This window comes from Fundulus heteroclitus, chromosome 22, assembly GCF_011125445.2.
Source record: "Fundulus heteroclitus isolate FHET01 chromosome 22, MU-UCD_Fhet_4.1, whole genome shotgun sequence".
Taxonomy (NCBI): domain Eukaryota; kingdom Metazoa; phylum Chordata; class Actinopteri; order Cyprinodontiformes; family Fundulidae; genus Fundulus; species Fundulus heteroclitus.
The window spans coordinates 18,465,354-18,488,411 of record NC_046382.1 but is presented as its reverse complement, the minus strand read 5'-3'; the positions used below and the strand labels follow the sequence as shown (position 1 = coordinate 18,488,411).

Below are 23,058 nucleotides of genomic sequence, written 5' to 3'. Positions count from 1 at the left end.
AGCTTTGTTTAAAATGTCACGGAAAGGTTTATGTGGCTGTATAGTGCAGTCCAACTAATTTAGTGTTGAAAATAGGGCTTCCTTTCTTAAAAGGTTCAAGTAACACAAGCACTGTTTAATATAAAACACCAAAGGTTTTAGTACATTTTTGGTTGATTTTTATGTTACATAAAAGTTGTTGTCCTACAAAAACACTTTTATACAAACCTCATCGTGCGAAGGTCCCACAATTTCACACCGTCCGTAACTGCGCTGGTGAGGAATAAGTTGTATGACTCTAAAGCCTGTGAGGTGAACGTGGACCCCTTGGAGATATGCAAAATAAATAAAACAAAAGATGCTTCAATAAAACAGCTTTCATTTAAAAGAAAACGTACAAAAACTTCAAAGCTGACATTAAAGGTTGAAATAAAAGTAAATGTTTCAGACCATCTTATGAATTTCATTAGGCAAAGATATCCTGAAAAAATTTGTAGTTTTCAAATGCCGACTTCATCGACCAAAAAGTAATTGCCCCCTAAACATAATCTTTTGTTCTGCCACCCTTGGTGGCAACAACTGCGGTCAAGGATTTGCAGTAACTTGCATTGAGTTTTTACATCCCCATGGAGGAACTTGGTCCACTTTTCTTTGTAAAAATGTTTTAATTCCGCCAACTGAGGCAAGTGAGGCCTGCAACGCTTTAGATGTTTTCCTGGGTTTCAGGGTGACCTCCTGGATGAGTCAATGCATTTTTGGAGAAATTATGGTAGGCCAGAGACTCCTAGGAAGGTTTACCGCTGCTCCATGTTTTCTCCATTTGTGGATATTGGCTCTCACGGTGGTTCCCTGGAGTCACTGGGCTTCAGAAAAGGCTCTGTAACCCTTTCCAGTATGTTAGATAAATTTACAGAGCTACGATGGTTTGGTTAGCATTGGTTTATAAAACTTTTTTGTTGTTGTAGTCATTCAGGTTATCTTAGTCTGATATAAAAGATTTATAAAATATGTTCCTCTTGAAAACAATGACCTGTCAAGCCCAACATTATGTATACCTCTGGCAGAGTTAGCAACCTTTTCATTTTACCAACATGTGTTTTCTGACTGGGAGTATTTTTAACATTTTAGAGCAGCTCAGCCAGATTCCTTACTTGGTTCAGTGGATAATCTGTAAAGGGAGCTACAGATTAGGGAGAGGCCAAGGAGGGCTTCCAACACCAAAGACTTAAAGCTCATCAACTTTGGAAAACTTGTCAAAAAAAAAGGAAACAAAAAAAAACCTATCAGCAATTATCAGAAGGACTTGGTTAAACTGTTTTAAGCACCTTACCCAGGCTGACCCATCTCACCACAGTCTGGTGTTTTGTTCACTGTCAGGCTCTTCCAACAGTGAAACAAACTGTCTGTGATTCGGAGATTGTGCCTTGATAAAATTAACTAGTTTAGTTACAATGACAGCAAATATTTAACACTGACCTGTACAACATCTCCTGATGAATGACACAATGCAAAACTATTAGTTTCTGTTCTGGGTTAATTTCCAGAAAGCTGGTCCTGACTGCTGCGTCGTGGAAGAGTGCATCTTTGTAAAACAATCCTTGTTGTTTTCGCAGTTTAGCTAGCAAGCATTCTGATGATCATGCATGCTCTGAATAGGTCAAATTCTTGTTCTTCTCTTGGTGTTTGCTCTCATAATGGCGGTTCAAACTCTTACACTTAAATCATCTGTATTAGTTCTCCACACACTAAGCACGCAGCTTCAGGATCAATTTTTGCAAAGAAAAATGTAAAGGTCCATGCCTCTTTGAGTTCTTGAAAGCTGTTCAACCCATTTCTTGAGGCGCATAAGCACACTGATGACGTAAAGAAAGCAACAGGGGCCTTCGAATACAAGATTGCATTTCATGCACCCATAACCTAACCTTGCCTGCAAGCTGAATTCTCGCGGTATCTGTGCGTTCACAAACACACGGGACTCCATCTTATCCCGCTCCCATTTGTGACTGAACAAAAACGGTTCGGGCCAATCACGTTGCAGTATTATGGTTTAAGGCAAGACATACACAGCAGCAAAGGAGGATGCACACGTAGCTGCTACTATCACATCTGTTCTCTTTTCATCTTTGAAAGAACAGAAAGATGTGCCTTGACCAGCTTACCTTGTTGTGGCGTCTCATGACGCCTGCTGCTTACGTTTTAATTTCATACCGTGATTGGCTAAAACCAACCCTTGGTAGGCAGGCACTCAGTGTTGCTTCACCCAATCAGCTCAGAAAGTTCTGCTGAATGTCCATTCTTTCCCCAAATGGATTCGATGGGAGCAGTCCCAGATTGATTATGTGTGATAACGTAGAGTGCTAGGTTACCTATACCCAAATAATACAATTTACATTTTTACAGGCTGGATGCGGCCCGAGGGCCGTAAAATGCAGAGGTCTAAATGAAATAATGGAGCAGTTATCTTTTTAACGTACACTTAAATGACCAAAATTAATCAAATTCCATCAACCACTCATCCACTAGAATGCTATTCCAGAGATATTTATTGTCCTTCGAGAGATTCCTTCCTTATTACAAGTCAGAACGAAATGTCTTGGCTGAATGAAAATTCTTTTAGATCTAAATCTACCAGGGGTGTTAATAACAAGTATGTGCAGAATAAAACAGTAATGGCAGCAACATCCTATGAAATATTCTGTGTAATTTCCCATACTTTAGATATCCCACTGAAATAGGCTCTAACAAAAATGTAGTTTCCACTTCACGTCTATGCATAAATTCCATTTAAGTCTTCCAAAGTTATCAGATGATATAGTTAAATGTGTGAGCAAGAAAGAGAGAGAGAGAGAGTGAGTGGGGGTGTTCTTTGTTTGGATTTCCATTAGGAGTGTGAGAACACGAGTTTGAGACAGCATTTCCAGTTCAATTTTCCGAGAAGTCCTCAGGTCTGATGAGTTCCAGGTGAATTTTGCAGAGAAGGCAATGGAAATTTCAAGAGGGGAAAAGTTGTTCCTGAAGCCTCAGCTTCTGATTTCTGGACTGCCTTGGGACGACAAAGCAAGAGGGTTGAGAAGTATGAGGTTACGTGTGCAGTGCACAGTGCCCAGGCAGGGGCAATCCCTCTGATCCGCAGCTACTAACCCCAAACCATCCAAAGACCCTCAGGCTCTTAGAAGTCCTCATTGATGCAATAGCCAAGCTGAAACAACACACCACATGCTTTCCATAGAGTGCTGCACACAAAAGATGTGATGACAAAGAACTTGCATATCTGTGCTAAAGGAATATAGTCAGCTGTGCAAGAGTCAATAGCAGCTGAATGAGTTAATTCATGCCAATAGTGAGAATGTATGCGGCTAATGCAGGCTGTCCTGAGCCTCAAGCAGGCAGGGGAGACGTTGCATCAGTCAAGGTTCACTGAGTACAGGCTTCTGTCACAAACAAGTTGTATAAAAAAGAACTTAAATCTGCCATTATTCTAATAATTGTATGAAATAAAATGTTGGAATGCGAATGGTAAATGATGCACTACCATGCTAATTTAATACCTCTTGAACTTTAAAGAGGCCTGTAAAAGTAATCCCTTAACTTTTTCATATTTTGTCATGTGGCCAACATAAGCATTTATGTATTTTTGTTGGGATTTTACATGATAAATCATCTACACAATTGTGAAATGAAAGGACAAATATAGACAGCTTTAAAACATATTTACCTATAAAAAATTGAAAATTCTGTCCGTTTTAGCATCATAGCCCTTAATAACATTCAGAACAACTAGGAGTCGCCTAATAAATTAAGAGACTCCAGCTGAGTGTAATTTAATTTCAAAAGGGGGCAAAGCTGTGGAGAAGTTTAAAACAGGGCTAGATTATAAAACACAATCCCAAGATTTGATTGTCTCATAGATTTCTACTTCAGTCATCATCTGATGCAGAAGGACAATGCAGGCCAATAAAGACACAAAGAGCCCATAAACTGAAAAGCTGGACAAGGAAAGCATTGATGGTCCCATGGTCGTTTTGGAGGAGCTGCAGAGATCCACATGCAGTCAGGAAAATCTGTTGACACGTTGACCACTCTAGAAATTTGATCTTTATAGAGAAGTGGCAACAAGAAATCCACTGCTGAAAGGAAGCCAAAATAATCCCATTTGGAGCTTTTTCACAAACCTTGTAAGGGGCACAGCAAGCAAGTGAAAAAAAGTTTTCTGGTCAATTAAGTCGAACATTTAACCTTTTTTTTTTGCTTACATGCTAAAGATATTTGTGGCAGGAAACCCACACAGGATATCAACCTGGGCACACCATCCCACTGTGGTGGGTGGCACTATGATGCTGTGGCGCTGCGTTTCTCCAGCAGATACAGGGAAGCTATTTAGAGTTAATGGAAATCTTGCAGGAGAATATGAATGGAATGATGTAGCATTTCCTGAGAAGCATCGGCAGGAGCCGCTTCTGAAAGAGCAAAAAGGCCTGGAACAAAACACCCAGAGATACATTGTAATTGTTTAAATTATTGCATATTAATCAAAGAACAGCCCAGTCAAAGTCCTATTAAAAATTTGCTGCAAGACTTGAAGACTGCTGCTCATAGACACTCGCCATCCATTCCGACAGAGCTTCTGCTACTTCGCAAAGAAGAATGGACACAATTTTCAATCTCTAGACGTGTAAAGCTTGTAGAGATAACCCCAAAAGTCTAACTCCAACCAAAGATGGTTCGATAAAGTATCAACCCAGGGAGCCTTATTGCAAATTAATGCCACACTGTTCAGATTTTTATTTGTGAACACTATGACTAATACAGATATAAAAGAAAAGAAAATATGTGCAAAACCTGTTTTCTAAATGCCAGCAAACTATGTCCACATTAGTCAAAGAAAACCATGGAGGAGTAAGGCCACAGTATGGAACAGCCTCGTGGAACAGCTTTTCTCCAAGGCCATCAGCCTAAGCCGGACTGTCCTCCTGCCGTCACAGATGACAGTATTAATCCTGATGCAGCCGTAACTTACATTCAAGATGAGTTATACTAATGATTTTTGCGTCCCGTCTGGGCTTTCATGGAAACTTTCGGTTAACCACAACATTTTTTAATGATGACCTTTTGCGTTCACACCACAAACTGACACTTTTATTTCCTCAAAGACAACCTGTACCTTACGTAACTCGCATAAAAAAGTAGCCGTTGATGTCTTATGCAACCGTGTGACATCTGCCAAATGACAGACCCTTCAGGAGCAAGATGGAAGATAGGGCTCACAGTGCGTGTAGATGCCAAATCAAGCAAATTCTTTGCTCTGTGGGTTCAGTCCACAAGTCATTTAGTCTGCGGGTGAAGTGGTGAAACGTCTCAGCCCCTATCCGTTCTCGAGGATTTAGGTTTTCTATAAGATTCAATCAAACTATAAATGGGAAAACCTCTCTGAAGTACATCTGATACAAAAAATTGTATATCATGGATTTTTCCTAAACTGCTTTATTCTCCTTCTTATGTTTAATCTATGACTTGTTTTACTTTGTTAATATTTTGTGTTTGGTTAGTTTTATTACTCGGTCCCAGGATCCAATGCAGATTTGTTGTAATGTTGACAACAGTGAGCAATGATGACAGATAAACTTCTTATCTTATTATATCTTATCTTATGACATTTAACTGAAAAACAAACCAATCTGTTCGAAGGACGAAATAAATTAAAATATGTGGAATAACCCAGGAACAAAAGTTTGTACATCTTTGTACTTAATCTTAGTTGTTTAATTCAGTTCCAGCATCCGGTTTTCATTGGTAGGGGTCTGTCAGCCTCCCGCATCTTCACAATATTTGGTCACACAAGCTTGCACAAGATATCCAAATGTATTTTGGACCCTGTTCGGGTAATCCTGAACACATTTACTGACAAATTCAGTTCTGGAGTTTGATTAGGCCGTCTAAGTAGATTTTGAAGTGAGTTTTGACTTATTGAGATGATGAAAACAAACTACATCTTTATCTTCATTTTTATAGCAGACAGTAAGCAGTTTTGGGCAAAATCTGAGTGGTATTTGTAAGTATTCACAATTTCATCTAGCTTGACAATAATCTTAATTGAATCTGAAGAAAAACAACCCCAAAGCATGGCGCTGTCACCACTAGCTATCCCTGTGGGTATAGTACTCTTTTGGTGATGTTCAGCAATATTTTTATGCCAAACCTGTTGGAATTGTTACCAAATGTTCAGGTTTTGTTGAATCACCCAATAACACATTGTCCCGAAATGTTCTGGAAGACTTAAGCCAAGCGTTGATGTTTTCTTTGGAATGTATTTTGCAACCCAAACCCTTAACCCAATTATGTGAAGTATACAGGAAACTGTTTTTTAGACGCAGAACACAACCAATACCAAGTAGATGTTCCTGCAGCTCCTTCAGGGATGCTTTTGGCAGCCTCCCTGAAAAGTTTCAGACTAATGAACAAAAAAATGAACAATCAGATACTATTTATCTTTGGAAAACTCTCTTCAAACTATAGTTTTTGATAAATGATGTAAATGAGCAACTATGTGGAAAATCATTTATTCATTTAAAATCTGGGAATTTAACTAGCAACACAATTAGCATTTTGGATGAGAAGCATGTTTTTCCAGCCCTTTTATTACAATTTTTTTAATTCTTTGGGTACTGATTACTGAAGTGGATGTTCTGTTAAATTTGTGCCAAATTCTCCGCGCCGATATGGTCTTTGTACATACATCTTGCACAAAGAGCATTTTTCAGTGTTCAGTCTGAATGATTTTGTTACTCAGCCACATTTAAAATGACTCACCTTATTCTGTGTGATACAGTGGATAGCCCTGCTGTGAGCATCAGGCACCACAGAACCAACTGTACCTTTGTTCATGTCCAGAACTTGAATGGACCGATCTGAACAACACACCAGGACAATGTCTCAAAAAAAAAAATGTTAAGAAAACATATGCTCAAATAATTTTTAAAAAAAGCTTTGTGGTAGTACACCAAAATTATAATATAAAAATTAGGAGTATAGCTACAACAATCGATCGGCCAATAATTTTCGTCCTTGTCGCCGATCTGTGATTGGCATGTCAGTCATAGAAAAATCTCACCTCCCAAAAATTGTAACTCCCACTATTCTTGGTCTATGAACCAATCAACCAACAGAAAGCCCTTTGTCGTACATTTTTATTTAATAATAAATAGACTAAAGGGGCCTAGTCATGTACTATGACTTCACAAAATTCACAAACCCGATTAGGGTTCTAAGGTTTAAAGGTATTCCGATTAAATTAATGCAGACAGTTGGCTTATTATATTTTATTTTTGTGTTTTACACTTTGTTTTTGCTCTATTTGTTAGTAAACTAACTGCTTTTGTGTATATTTACATTAACAACACCATGTGACCTGAAGTACGACATTTGGCATGCACGCAATGAGTAAAGGAGGAGAGGCAATAAAGCTCACAGATGTATAAATAATGTTATAGAAATGTTATAATGAATAAATGAAATCATAAGTATAGGTTCATTTTTACCAGTGAAAGGTAATGCCAGTAGCTCTGGTTTGTACTTTGAATTGATTGGTACAATTCCATGCAGCACATATGGGCATTTTTTACGAATTGCTATACTATGCCACTTCCAACATGGCAGCGACGTTGACGTTTGATTCAGCGCTCATCGAGGCGTCTGTGTATATTTGTCTGTGATGGAGCCAAGCGAGACAGCAACGCCCAGCCGAGGAGCGAAAAAAAAAGAGGTTAAGTAATCCTAATCCTGTAGAAGGGGTCGATCTTCAATCATGCCGAGCTGTCCCCTTACTGCAAAGACCGTCCAGCTTGCAGGACCGTGTAGAGGCTCTGATAATTGTCGGCATCTTCGGATAGCTCCGCGGTACCGGCAGATGGCACAACAAGGTCTCTGCTGATCGGCACGGTGCAAAATTCTTTGCAGGCTCAAAAAGACTAAGAAAATATTAACACAAACGCTTGGCATATATTGTTTTATTTGAAGATGAATATATGTTTTTTGTGTTTTCCTTTCATGGTCAAAATACATGACTAGGCCCCTTTAAGACTAGAGATATAATATAATGCATACAGTGGAATAATATTTTAATTATTTCATTTCAAAATGCTCCCTCTATCAAAGGACCTAAAGCATGTTTCTTTGTTTTATGTGTTTTATATTTAGAACAATTGAACTGTTTAAAATCAGAATCGGTTAGCCAGGAAAGTCCTTATCTATGCATCTGCAGCTTCACTTGTGTAATGAAAGCAGATTTTGAGGCTGTTTATTTACCCAAACTTACTGCCCTGCAGGCATTTTACTTAGGTTTTCATGTTAGCACTTTTAAAACCTCAAAAAGAAAAACAAATCATGAAAAACACTTTGTGTGTTTCTGTGTTACACACATGAAGCAATTGAACACATTTGGTGTTGAGAGGATCTTAACTTTAATTATGTTCTTTAGTAAAAGCCTATTTTGATGTTGGCAGGGTCAATTGCATTTTTACTTGGAGTTCCTTTGTAAAAAGCAGTGTGATGTAAAATAGTTTCTGACAGGTTTAAAAACCTATTTAACTCAAAATCTCAATTTCTATGCCATGGATTTATTGGAGTAGGTAAATATGCTGTAAAGACTAACAAGGGACTGGAATGCAGACGTCCCTGAAAAAAAAAATCTAAAGACACCTAAATGCTAAAATCTGCAGTGGAAGCCCTTAAGCTATGTGCACAGTCTTTATGAGATTGTTGTGGTTTACATGGAAGTCGTCAGAGCAGATTCTCTGAGAGAAAAGGGATAGACTACCTCAGTCAGCGCCAACGTGGTCTTACCCTTTCCCTTTCTACAAATATCTAAAAAAAAGGATACACGAGAGGAAATCATTGACCGCAGATAAGGCTGTGATGTCCGAGGCTGATGGTGTTAGGCAACTTGTCAGTTTGATGAAACTCCGCTGCTTATATCTGAGAGGAAAACAATCAGTTGCATAATTGTTAGAGAAATAACATACATTAATATGATATTTCTAAAGTTCCTAGTCATATACAGCCAATAGCAAGAATGTACTTTTTAAATGTTGCCCATCATGTTGTTGTAATTGCCTCCCAAACAAGCCCTGACAGCTTGCAGAAAGCATCTGAGCAGTTTGCTCTTAATGAGTGTCAGCAGTGTCTGCGGTAGAACTAAAAATGCCAAGCTGCTCCTTACAATAAAGCCTGCCCTCTAAATAGGCTGTAAATCTATCATCTTTTGTCTTTTAGAACATTTGGCATAATTTATGACTACTATGGTGATTAAAAACACATTACTCATGCAACCATATGCGTAATTTGTAAAAATGCCTATTGTTGCTTGCAACTACAGTAAAATCCTAAGAATACATTATTCCTAAAAAATGGAAAAAAAAAATTTTTCCAGGACTTTGCAACTATTCCTTCTTCTTGCCCAGCGTAGGTATTGATAGCCTTTTAACTTTTTTTTCCACATTTTGTTAAATAACAACCACAAACCTCTATGCCTTTTAGTTGTATTTTATGAACGCAAGGTTGCTGTTAATTGAGACATAAAAGTAAAGTGATACATGGTTTTGTTTGTTTTGCTCAAATAAGAATCTAGGAAGTGGGATTTGCATTCAGCACCCTGACTTAATAGTTTTTGGAACCACAATTTGCCACAACTACAGCTGTAAGTCATTTAGGGCATGCCTCTACCAGTTTTGCACATCTAGATCCGGAACTATTAAACGCAATGTAGCTCAAGCTCAGTCAGATTGGACACTGTCTTTGACCATCAGTTTTAAGGTATTGCCAAAGATTGGCAATTAGATTTAGATCTTGGCCATTCTAACACATGAATATGGTTTAGCTTTGTTTAGCGTATGCCCGTAGACAAGGACACCTACAGCGTCATGCTCCCACAACAATGTTTCACATTGGGCATGGTGTATTCAGGGTATTGGTTCTCCATCATGCATGTTGCTTTGGATGAAGACCAAAAACACTTAACTTTGGTCCTCATCTAACCAGAGAACTTTCTTCCCCTTGTTTGTGTCTCATACAGGGCTTGGGACAAACTGCAGCGGGAAATTCTGACCTGTTGCTCTCTGTAGCTCTTCCAGAGCTACCATTGGCCTCTTGGCTGATTTCTAATTAATGCTGTCTTTGCCTAGCCTATGATTTCATGATGACAGCAAAACATTTACGTGGATTTGCAGATTTAAAGTAGCGCCACACTGAAAAAATTGTCCTTTGTCACTAATTAGGCGACTTCTGAAGGCAATGGATTGCACAAGATTTTATTTAGAGCTAAAAGAGTAAAGGGGGCTGAATACCTATGCATGCCACACTTTTCAGATTGTTTTATTGCTAAAAACATTGAAAACAATGTATCATTTTCTTCCCCCTTCACGGTTATGTGCTACTTTGTGTCGGTCTATCAAATAAAGCCCCAATAAAACACGTTTGTTGTTGCAACGTAACAAAATGTGAAAAAGTTAAAGGGGAGGTGAACACTTTTGCAAGTCGCTACATGTTTGTACACAGTGTAACGAGTAAAAATTACCTTTTTATGTCATCACGGGTGAGGTCCACATTGTACAGGTACAAGTGTACAGATGGTCCAGATGTTAGGAGTATAAATTTATCTAGGTAATAAAACTGAGCACCTCTAATGGGTTTGGAGAACATAGTGTCACCCTGGTGGAAAGGTTGATAAAGATGGAAGATAGATAAATATTACATGAATATCTTCACTGAAAAATGAAAAAGTATATTAATCAAACAAAAAAACAGCCCTAAGGACAAGTTAGTCATGTTTTTTTTTTTTTTTTTTTTTTTTTTTGGTTCTCAGATGACAGGAAGTTATTTTCAAGATAAATATGATATTTTATTTTTAAAGGAACAGAAAGTTAAAACTTAAAGCAAAAGAAAGACTGACATCTACATAAAAGCAGTACTTGATAATGTTACATAATCTTATTTAATCTTTTAATAAAATATTTGTACTTAAATCTAAACAAGCTAATATTTTAAATGTAACAATCAAGGCATACTAATGGGCATTAGCTCAAAACATTCTGATAGTGTTGGTTTTCATGATGTTCTATACCAATCAGATGGACTACCAAGATATATGGTCAACAGTTTTATAACCAACTTCAATTTTCGGGTTTTCAAATAAACAAATGAAGAAGTCCACTTGCCTTCTACTTAAATGTTTCAGATAATAACAGTCACTATGTGTAGTATGTACAGTATAGTATAATATGAGCAATGTAACCATCAAACAGAGAATGGTTAAGTATGTTCCTAATAAGATGGAAATAAACTAGGAAAATACATCTTTACCAAGGACTCTGTTTGCTTTGACTGATCTGCATATTTTCTGTCTCCATTTATGGTATACTGTATTCATTTGCCAAATATTTAAAGCCTAACAATTTTCAATACCACACATGATGTGCTGTGGTCAACTATGAAATTATGTGGTCAAGTGTCAAAGTGCAGAGTTGTCTCACATCAGTGTTGTAGGTTTCCCTGTGAAAAGACTTATATTTGTTCCCAAGTGGTAATACAAGAACACACTCGCATGATGTAGATGCCGCCAAGACAAGGGACAGGCAGGGTCAGACATGGGAAACCCTCCCTGAGGGCAATGCGGCTTTAAAACTATACAATTATCCTCCAGGATTACTCGACTATTCAGCAGCTAAATTCCTGAAGACACGCGTTTAAATGTATTGCTCAGATTAAAAGAAAATTATTCTGTCTTTCTGAGAAAAAGCACATGGTGTTGAAAAGCTCCTATTTCTTTTCATGCAGCTACCATAATGCTATTTTTACATATATAAATCTAGTGTACTGTACATATGTTTTCCCTCCCCCTGAGTCAACACCTGTGACTGTAGTTTTTGTTTCGCGGTATGTCACTCACTACCATCATTTCCAATCTACTCTGACCAACCTCTCTGTTCTGCTGTAGAAAACATCTCAACAGCGCTATGCTGCCACCACTATCTTTTATCATGAAACTGCTGTACTCTGACATGGTGTTTTACACACCGGTAAACTCCATTCAATAATGAAGCAATAGGAGGACTTGGTTTATTGGTATCAGAGGAAAGGGGAGTTAATCAACCTCCGACTCCTTGCTCAGTAATCAGCTGTCCGGCTAAGATATTTCTTAATTAATCATCTCTTGTTCAGATCATCCTGTTTTTCCAAACAGCTTGTTTTCTTAAGTCTCTCTTGTGAGATATTACTTTGGATTCTCTGCAGAACCTTAGTTTTTGTACGCTTTTAAATGTACCTCTTATTGTTTATTTTGACTCACTGGTTTCCCATTGTTCATTTTGTTTTTACTAAACAGCTAGTTTCAGAGCTATGAGATGTTTTTACTTAAGTGGAACGAATTTGGGTTACTTTTATTTTACATTTTGTATTACTTGCTTTATTTACTTTTTATGTTGCCCACTCCTACACACTGCTGTCCTCCATATATCCAATAATAAAAAATAAAATAAATAAATAAATAATAATAAAAAAAAAAAAAATAAAAAAAAATAATAATAATAATAATAATAATAATAATAATAATAATAATAATAATAATAATAATAATAATAATAATAATAGATACGGTTAATATAATAGTATTCTATTCCTAAAATGATCTCTGGGACAATTTGCTCCCAATGTATCGTTGATTTAAACTTGACTTTAGTTTTTAGGAAAAACAGGCAGGACAAATTCTATAGAAAAATTACCATTAAATAACTTCTAAGCCTGTTTGGACTCTGTGGACTCTCCCCATTTTCCTGCTGTTAAGGTTATGAAAAGAAATAAGTAATAAGCTTAAGTGATGTTTCTTTTGGGCTCAAGGTAGCATAGAAATTGAAGATTCTGAACGTCTGCAAATAATGTGTGTAAAATGCATGTCGTTTTGTTTATTTTACCATGATAATGGCAGGCTCAGAGCTAGAATTCGTCCAGATTCGTAGCGATAGATCTTCTGCTGCACTCAGCCACCACTGTCGGCAGAGGCTCCAGTTCACACTGCTCACCGGCTTGTCATGACCTACATTCAAAAGCCCGCATCTCAAATGAACCTGGTAAAGTAGTGTGTAGTCACAACATTTACTTTTATGGTACTGTTCAGGAAGACAGACAGGCTGAATAGAGAAGGTTCATGCTGACCCACACGTCACCTCAACTCCCGTTCTTTATCTCTGCTGCCTTCTTGTGGAAATTTTTCTTTTCAACGGGAGCTAGAATGTACTAAACAAATTGGACGGTGGCTGTTCTGCCTTTGGTTATAAATTGCCAGTCTCCAGGTCGTGATAGCAAAACCAAGTTTGAAGCGAAAGCTATGCCACTCAGCCAGACATCTTTAGAGTTATATTTGTTCAACACTACAGCATTTTCTACACAGGATTGTTTTGTTTTAGGGGTATGATCAGATACTTTTCTATTCATTTAATCAATAATTCCTCAAAGTGATACCCTGATAAATAGTTATCAGCAATAGATTTATTTCAAAACAATTCAAGGTAAAATCTGATAAAGCCAACAAAGTTAACACTTAGCCCAAAAGGGAACCAAACAAATCCACTTCTAAAATGAAAGCACTGAAATAAGAGAAGATTAAGTTAAGCAAAGCCGAGGATAACCATTGCTGGATCGTTTCTCACCTACGTAGGCAGTTGGGCTCCCAGTAAGGCAGGAATTGTACAATAACACCGACCGGTCGCCAAGACCACACAGGATCTGTTTTCCATCACCTGAGAAACACAAGGAAGCACAGATTTATTTTATTAGTATTTTTAGAGCAGCAATTTCCAAACATAAAGACTTTTGTCTGGAAGAGTCTCGTTAACTTGAAGTTATAGTTTAGTTGCTGCCACAATGGAGTTAAATACTACATTTCATAAATGATTGATGGTTGTGTTTGCACCCTTCCAACAGAGAATGGACAAAGCAAAGTACACAGTTCATTTTGTTAAAAGTAGAATCTCATCCAACACAAGAAGCGGGATCTGGTTGGAAGTGCAGAATTTATGTAGATTTATTATTTCTGGACATAGTGATACACAGTTTAGGCTATTCCATTCTGAGACCAATTTACAGTGTTCTTTAGGTTTGACTTAATTTATTTTTAAAGGACTATAAAGTGAAACTCTTTGGGAGTGCTGCATCAAGGCACGTCAAATGATGGCTTAAACACACATTTGAAGATTAAGAACAGATTTGTGGATTTCAGCTAAATGCAGTTGTACCTTTATGCCAGCAGGTAAACATGCTTATAGCCTACCATAAAAAATAAATAAATTACTTAATACACCAAAATATATTTACTATACTGTATAATAATAAAAATATTAACTAACAATTTCTTCTTCATATCTTCAATTAAATTAGAATTCTAACTGAAATAGTCAATTTCTCTAAAATTCGAAGCAGTATCTTTTTTTGTTGTTGCCATTTTCACTATAAGGACAACATTGTTGGTAATATACATGTTTTACACCTGAAAAATGTTTTGTTTCCCTTATCCATTTTAATGCATGTTTTCCACCATAAATGGCAAAGTATAACAAAAGTAGAGCTGGAACTGCTTAAACGGCACAGATAAAGAGCAGCTAATAAGGCAGCTGGAATGTAATAGTATTTGCATTTATGCTCTGTTCAGAAGCATCAAAGGTCCTAAATAGAACAGATTGGAAAAGGATTGCCACGTTGAAGCATCAGCCGGCGTACAGACACCACTGGTGTTTATACTAAATAACACGGGGTTATTGTCTCACTTAATAAGAAGATAATAGAGAGACGATAACCCTAGTACATACGTTCAGAATAGGACCTTCCTATCTACAATAGTTATCTCTGTTCAACCAATCATTTACAGATTGTAAACATCAGGTACCTGGGTAGCAATATTTCTAATCAGTTTAATGAGTTGACGCAATTAAATTATATCCCATTACTCAAATTAATAGAAGACTTCACACAGTGGAGCACTCCCCCCTTCTCATTGGAGTGTTTGCGATTAAAATTATGGTCCTCTCGTAAAATAAATATTCACTAGGATCCCAGTTAAACCACCCCAAAAGCTTAGATTCTATATGAACATAGTTCTATCTTCAAAATGAACATAGAATTTCCTCTAGTATTTACTAATAATGAGTTATAACTCTAGTAATAACTAGCTTCCTTTAAAGGAGCAATAAGCAAAGTTTTACCACTAGGTGGTGCTTGCGCACTGTCTGTGGACCAAAACAAGATGTGTGACAAGCCGCGGCTTTCTGTACATCCAATCTAGCTACCACCCGACCCTTCCTTTCTCTTCTCACATGTCGCTTCCTATGCGCATATTTGTAGAGGATAAAAACACAACAAAACAGCAGTAGAGAAGTAAGTAACTCATAACTTTATAATGTTGTTAGCAAGAGAACATTTTGATCTGCTGAGGGTTCCCTCCACCATGCCTTGACTAACCCCCAGTCAGTCAAGGCAGATGATCGTTCACACTGAGCCTGGTTCTGCTGGAGGTTTTTCTTCCCTGTTAATGTTTTTTTTTTTTCTGTCCACTGTTGCTTCATGCATGCTAAGTATGAGGGATTGCTGCAAAGCCATTGACAGTGAAAACTGAAGAGGGCCACTGTGGCTCTATGCTCTTTCATGAGGAGTAAATGCTGCTTATCAAGACTTGATGTAATCTGCTGGGTTTCCTGAGATAGGAAACTTTTTGACCAATCTGTATGATTTGATTGAAATTGACTTTGTAAAAAGCCTTGAGATGACATGTGTTGTGAATTGGCGCTATATAAGTAAATTGAATTGAATTGAATTAATGCTGCACTGTTCTAACTGTGGCATTTTAGGGCAGGGAGGGGCTAAGCCCTGAGTGGCAGCTGTTCACATGCACGTGCATGCACGCGTGGTCGGCCCAGCTATGGAAACCAAAGACTAGATGATGACATGAAGAGATGCGGTGTGACAACCGACCATAGTCCATCTGAAATACTACCTTTAGTTCTACACATACCTCTTTTTAGTTCTTTCTATCTAAACTAATGAAAATTTGCTTATTGCTCCCTTAAACTGCAACCCCCAAAGTTAGTCTTTAAAATGTAAATCTTTCAAAAGGAGATTCAGCAATCTCACTTCCTGTCAGTAAATAGGATGTTGATTTATCTGCCGATACCAGAATTAACTATTGGTGCAAAATTTGCTCAAACGCTTTTAGAATAACCCAAATGCCAACCTTCAGCTGACACAAATTCCGTCACAGAATGTACTACACAGGACAAAGTTATGTTTTAAATGGGTTTTTTACCCACCCACACATATCCAAACTTCATGGGACATTTATTTGAGGACTATCGACATGCTTTCTGGCACTGTTCACCTGTCTATTGTTTTTGGCTCAAAGTTTGAAGACCTATCATATGTCTGGAGTACACAGTCCCAATGTGCCCCTCACTTTACCTTCTTGGTGACATCACAAAAGTAGATTTGGAAACTAATAGATGCCACACCCTTCTTTCAGTTCTAAGCATTGCAAAAAAAAAATTAAAACAACACTTAAGAATTGTAGCAGAAAAGTGAGTGTAAATGTGATTTATTTAAAAGATTGTTAGCAGAATTTGTTTCCATTGAGAGAATGTCATTGAGAATGGGTTTGGTCTCCAATGATAAAATACATCTATTTAGTATAATTTAGTGGCGTAGGAGGTGTGGCTGCTATGCACTTTATTGGTGTGGGTTTTGATGGGATGAGGGGAAAATTTAAGGAATTATGGGCTCCTGTCTGGTGTCCAGTGGAATCTGGGGTGTGTCAGGCTTGCCAGGGGCAATGGAGGATGCTCTAGGTTCTGATGGGTATCCTTCTTTGTTGAACTCTCAGGGGCTGGCTCACCAAGGAGATAGTAATGTTCCCATCTCGGGGGGTATCCCCTTCTTGAAACTGGACGCCTTGTTGCTGGATGTTGGTGTGGATGATGCCTTGTGTCTTTCTGCCTGGGGCTACTGCTGCTTTCTGGAGCCACGTCCACCTGTCCTTTGCTGCTGTTGGGTGCTGAGGGTTAGAGGCCTTCTACTGTTCTTGCCCCCATTATAACTGTGCACCTCGAGGTGATAAACGCTCTCTAATACACCCACTTAACACAAAAAAAAAAAATAGTTTTTTACATTCACTCACCCCCACACACCAACACTAAATTATTACATGGTTGAAGGTCATATAAACACCGGTTACTACTACATCTATGTGGCCTCCCAATGCTGGTACTGTATTAAATCTGGATTTAATAAAGTCAGTCACGCAATCAGGATACCATCTTGAGATATCCTTTTGTAGGGCAAAACTAAGCTGCCCGGGTTGTGACTAATTGACGAGTATGATAAATTAATCTGACTGGATGATGAATGACACAAAAAGTGCAGATTAGACACAAGCGCAGAGAGCTGCCCCTGACAAGAATCTTTAAATAACCAGTTGAAGACCAGCATAAAATCCAATGGAAGCCAAAAGTGTTAGGACATACATACACACTGATTTGTCCGGCGTCCCACAGTTCTTTAGTTTATGTAATGTTTTTAAAGTTAAGCCGGGCGTACACTGTACGAGTTTTTCCCCTTTTCGGGCCGATTCTTCAGTCGTGCAAGCATTTTTTGAATTGGGCCGAAATTTCAGCTTGATCATAGAGGGGGGGAGGAGGGGGGACTGGCTTCTCACGACTACCTCCCGATCAGGAATCGGACGATCGGTGAAAATCAAACATGTTTGAAATTCAGTCGGCTGTCGTGAGGTTTTCGTGAGCGCATCCTGCTGTTCAAGCAGAGCTACGAGGGGGGGCCCTCCCCTCCTCTCCGTCCCCGCCAGCGGAGGGAGGGAAGCGGGCGTCCCTGAAGCAACCTCCGGCCGGTGTTGGGGAGGGCGAGCCGTCAGGTCCGCGCAACCCGCTGGCCGCCTGTTTCGGCACTCCTCCGCGGTCCGCGCAACGCGCTGGCCGCCTGTTTCGGCACTTCTCCACTTGCTGGGGGGGGGGGGTTGCGGGTTGCGCATTGCGGGCTGCGCCCCCCCCCCCCGTGCCGCGCGGCCGTCGGTGCGTCTCGTCCCTCCTCTCTCCCCCCGGTGCCTCCTGCGGGCCTCGCCAGAGCTGGGCTCGAACCCCTGCTCTGGGTCCCTGTCACCTACCGTCGCTCGCCTGCCTCTGCCACCACAGCGAGCGGTCCCAGAGGGGACACGATGTACAGTGTGAGCAGTCCGGTCTCGTCCGAGCGTCGCGCAGCACAGATCGTGAGCAGTGAACTTTTTAAACCCCGCGGTTCCGTCGCACAGTTTGAGATGTATATAAGTACCACCACTGAAAAACTCGTACAGTGTATGCCCGGCTTTAGGGGGCCTGGCCTCAACATAAAATAAACTCAAAAAGGAATGGGAATGCTGAAAAATCAAAAGTCAGACTTATTTTGTGATAATTACTTTTTATCTCATAGTGTATGTTTGCCCCCCCACAAGCACAATTTTGATAGGGTGGTGCCTTGGCGCCCCCTACTGATAACTTTCCACTAGTCCCTAACCTTTATCTAGTTGTTAATAAACTAAATAAATGCTTTATGGTTCATGTTGCTAGTTAATATGTAGAACAACAATTGTAGGTGTTCTTAATTGTGAGGCATTTAATGAATACGAAAATCCAGGAAGACGACGCATCAAGGAAATATTGGCCAATTCCAACCACTGGCTGATTGATTGGTGCATCCTAATGCGGATAACTTATGCGATCTGAATAGCTGAACACAAACTTCACATAATTGTCACAGTATCACACTGTTATTTGTCATGTGATCAAAACATAGAGATAATACTTTCATGTATATGCCGTTTGAATAAACTAAAAACCTTAGTATTATAGCTAAAAAATGAAATAACAAAACATAAAACATACCCCAAAGAACACAATTATTGACACGTCAAAGTGTTTTCTTGTGTCATTAGTAATGTGCTTGTCAGAACTAGCTGTGATAAGTGACTCACCTGAATACTGAAGGCAGGAGACTTGCTTGTTGGCAATTTTAAGAGCGATATGTGGTTCAGCTGGTGCTGCACTGTCCTCTGGGTAGTTGCTCCGGAGTAAGCCTCTAAATCATAAAAACATGTTTTTATAGTTTACGTGATACACACACATACACACATATGCACAGTAAAAACAATACAGTACACTGCTTACAAATGTTTTGTGGACCTTTTACAGGATGTTTTCTTCTGCGCACTGGTTTGTGGTGAAAACATAGTCATTCTGAAAGACAGAAACAAAGGCTCTGTTTACACGACAACCCCCTGTTTTAGTGAACACGTTTACATGACAACGTTTTAATTACGATCTCCGTTTACACCGCAGCAGTAGACATGAAAATAGTGTAATTCCCCTGCCACACCACTACTTGGTGCTATGTTCTTTGAAACTCAACAAAGGTACAAAATCTTTGTGCCTGAAACAACTAATAAAGGTTTGAGATGGCAGAGAATAAAGTTTTCCTTTTTAACAACGTTTACTGAGAATGTCAAGACAGCATAAAAGATATGTGATGCAACTGAATATAGTCAGTGCCGGGTGATATACCTTCCCATACCTTGGGGTGGTGGTGTATCCAGAGGACTTTACTTTCGAGTGAAAAACTAGAGGCTTTTCCTTTATACCTGCTTTGGGGAGAAAAAAAATACATCTTTGTTGAGACACAGACTATCAAACAAGACTGATTACAGACTATACTTTTCTGATTTAAAAATCCTTTTATAGAGAACTTTTTAAAGTTTCACAAGCTGAAAAAATAAAATCTCTATAATTTGGTAGAATTTTATTTAAAGACTATTTAAAATAAACATTATATAGATTCTATGGGCTGAGGAGATATGTACTACAGGTGAGGGTGGAGGATTGGCCACAAAAAAAACAGTACCCACCAATGACTTCTGATTTCCAAGCACGGACTGGAAGAACCACCATGAGATTTAAGTCACAGCACATTTCTAAAATATTTCTAACTAAATCCCTTCAATCCAGGAAGTAAATCAGACTGTGATGTTTGATAAAATTGATCAAGGATTATTTTTTTAAACAAGCAAATACGTGTTTCTTCTAGGTAAGGGTTATAAAACACAAGTAAACATGACTCCCTTCCAAAATTCTAGTATAGTCTGCTTTGGTATCTGTTATCTAATATTTAAATATAAATATCATTGAAAGGATAATATATCACAGTAACTGGACTCAAAATGGGAAACTCATACATTTTATAGGGTCATGATTTGCAACTAAAAAAATAATTGGGACTGTTCTATAATATTCTTATTTTCTTGTCCTGAAGCTGTACATTTTTGTCCAGTATTTTCTTACAGTTGAAAAATGTCCTTAATTGAGGCACCAAAAGCTTTCAGATATTATTTAGATGTTCTTTTTTTCTTTTTTTTTTTTGTGACCTCCTGGATGAATCTTTGATGTTCTCTTGGAGTGATATTATTTTTTTGGCTGACCAGTCAAGGGCAAGTTCACCACTTCTCTATGTTTTTTTCTTTTTGTTTGTGGATAACGACTCTCTCACAGATCATTTCTTTAAGGCAGCAGAATTGGGTGAAAAATTGTGAAAAAAGGGCAGAATATTTCTGCTCCGACTCGTTATTCTCCAGCACGTTTCCTGGATTATACAAGAAAGAGGTGAGTCAGAAGCACTGGATGATCTCACTGTGCTGCAAGCTTTAAGAGATCAGCCGCAACCTGTGGGATGTTTTATGCCCCTCAGTGTTCCTTGTCAATGCCTTTATTATATTAGAATGAGCTCACTTTTTCCACAGCTAGTAAAATATGTGTGGATTACCGAAACTGTGCTTCTTTCAAATGTACGCAACAAAGAGTCTCAACAAAAAGATTAAACTAAATTGAAACCGTCCCACATAAATCAAAAAAGAGCAGACCATAATTAGTATACTTTCGTTTCAGCACACAATACACTTTTTTCATGAATTGTTTACCTTATACATTGTTTACCTTATGAAGGATTCAAGGCATCAAATAAGCAGGTGCTCATCTTAATGCTGCGCGTATTTGGAAATTAGACTTCAGTTTAGCCTCTTTTGAAATGCCATGCTTCCAAAACAAATTAGTTTAGGTGCCAATATCCTTTGTTAACCTTTGTTCCTTTGACATAACAATCCTGATTGTCTTATTTAACTTCAGTTGTTCAGTTCAGCCAATCTTCAAGTTATTCACAAACAAAACTAATTTGAATTTCTTAACCAGGCATTTAAGCAGGATCAGATAAGACCCCCAACAGTTCAAGTATGGAACATCGTGTTAACAAGGTCTCTCATATGAGCTTCCAATTCCCTCTACTGAGCTGTGTTTAAAAAGGGAAGGGAAACGTTAACTTTTGATCCGAAACAGAACATGCAAGGAAAAAGGTAATCTTTTAAGGTTTTAGATGTAATTATCTGGCAATGCAGTTCCTTGGTTTTTCTCAACAAATTCACTGACCCCCTACTGATATAAAATGGCCATTTAGCTTTATTGGATAATAAAACTCCAATATTATACGCTGACATTACAATTGCATGCTATTTAAAGCCATTCAAATAAAATCACAGGAGATTGCGACGTAATTCTATTATGGCCATTAGAAGAATTACAGCATTATCACAGCAACATAGCAAGTTTTGATTTAACTCTGGTTAAAGTTAGTACTGTTAAACGTGGTCCCTTATGATCTTTGGATTAGAACCAGAGTGAAAATTAAAAAAAACATGAACACATGTTCTGTCTGCAGATGTTTTGTGTGTTTTTTTTTTCCATTTAGATCATGTTGATTCAAGTACAATGATGAAAGGAAAATGAATCATAATTCACAAAATTATTTACAGATAACTCTGAAAAGTGCAATCTGCATTTCAGTCGATACTGTGCAAATTTGTTGTAGACAGCGTCAACAAACTTTACAAGTCTGTACAAGTTTTGTCTATAAAATTTAAAACCTATTCTTTGCCTCTGGGGATGACTTTGCAAAGAAGGATTCTTCATAAAATGAAGAACATTATGGAACAACCCTAAGCATCCTCTTAATCAGACTGTTGTTCAGTCAGAGGCTTCTGCAGATCAGCTGTAAGACAGACCAGTACAGGAGATCCTTCCTGCCTGCAGCCATCACCATCTACAACAGCTCGTTGAAGAAAACCCCTGGAACATGAGTTACACCAGCATTTACTTTCCCTTTGGGATTAATAAAGTATTTTTGAATTGAATTGATCTGAATGTTTGTTGTGTCCTCTGGATTTCAACCTGTGGCTTTCTTTCAACAATTCAATACTCTTGTCACATAAAGACCACATATGGAGTGCACAACTAACAGCTCTCCTGCCCACAGACCCCCCCCCCCCCCCCCCCCCCCTCTCTCCTTTAGCTATGGATCTCTGCAGTTGCTCCAGAGTTACCATGAATCTGTTGGCTGCTGCCCGGATTAATGCTCTTTTTGCTCAGCATATGTCAGTTTAGGTGGATGGCCACGTCTTGGTCAATTTTTTTAGTTGTGCCATTATCTATTTTCAAAAGATGGCTTGAAATGTTAAAGATTGGTATGTTGTTTTATAACCTAACTTCTTTAAACATCTTCTCAACTGCATTGCTGAACTGTCGGTTATGAACAGTCTTCATTATGCTGTTCATTCTCTAATGTTCTCTAATAAACCTCTAAGGCCTTCAAAGAACAGCTGGATTTATACTGAGATTAAATTAAACACAGGCTGATCCTATTTACTAAGTATGTGAGTTTGAAGGCAGTTGGTTTTAATGGATCCTATTTATGTGTAGAAAAAGAAAAAGGGCCTTAATACTGCAAATGCACTTTTCAGATTATCAATTGTAAACAAAATACAAACCATATATCTTTGTTCTTCTACTTCACAGTTGTTTACCTTAAGTCTACCCTAGAAAATCCCAATAAAATACACTAAGGTTTTGTTGTAACGTGACAAAGTACGAAAAGGTTAAAGTAGTTGGAGTACACAGGATTAAATGTTTGATA

General features: G+C 38.3%; 1 protein-coding gene across 1 annotated transcript in view; it reads right to left on the bottom strand.

The window, feature by feature from the left end:
• The window catches only part of wdr27 (WD repeat domain 27), a 55,181-nt gene that overhangs the window by 23,146 nt on the left and 8,977 nt on the right, over positions 1-23,058 (bottom strand). Inside the window, exons 13-21 of the mRNA XM_021314664.2 lie at positions 19,621-19,690; positions 19,218-19,286; positions 19,025-19,128; positions 13,674-13,763; positions 12,939-13,060; positions 10,547-10,680; positions 8,855-8,949; positions 6,787-6,908; positions 208-305 (exon numbers count right to left, since the gene is read on the bottom strand). Coding sequence (XP_021170339.2) covers positions 208-305; positions 6,787-6,908; positions 8,855-8,949; positions 10,547-10,680; positions 12,939-13,060; positions 13,674-13,763; positions 19,025-19,128; positions 19,218-19,286; positions 19,621-19,690 — 904 coding nt within the window. The remainder of the gene's footprint in view (positions 1-207; positions 306-6,786; positions 6,909-8,854; positions 8,950-10,546; positions 10,681-12,938; positions 13,061-13,673; positions 13,764-19,024; positions 19,129-19,217; positions 19,287-19,620; positions 19,691-23,058) is intronic.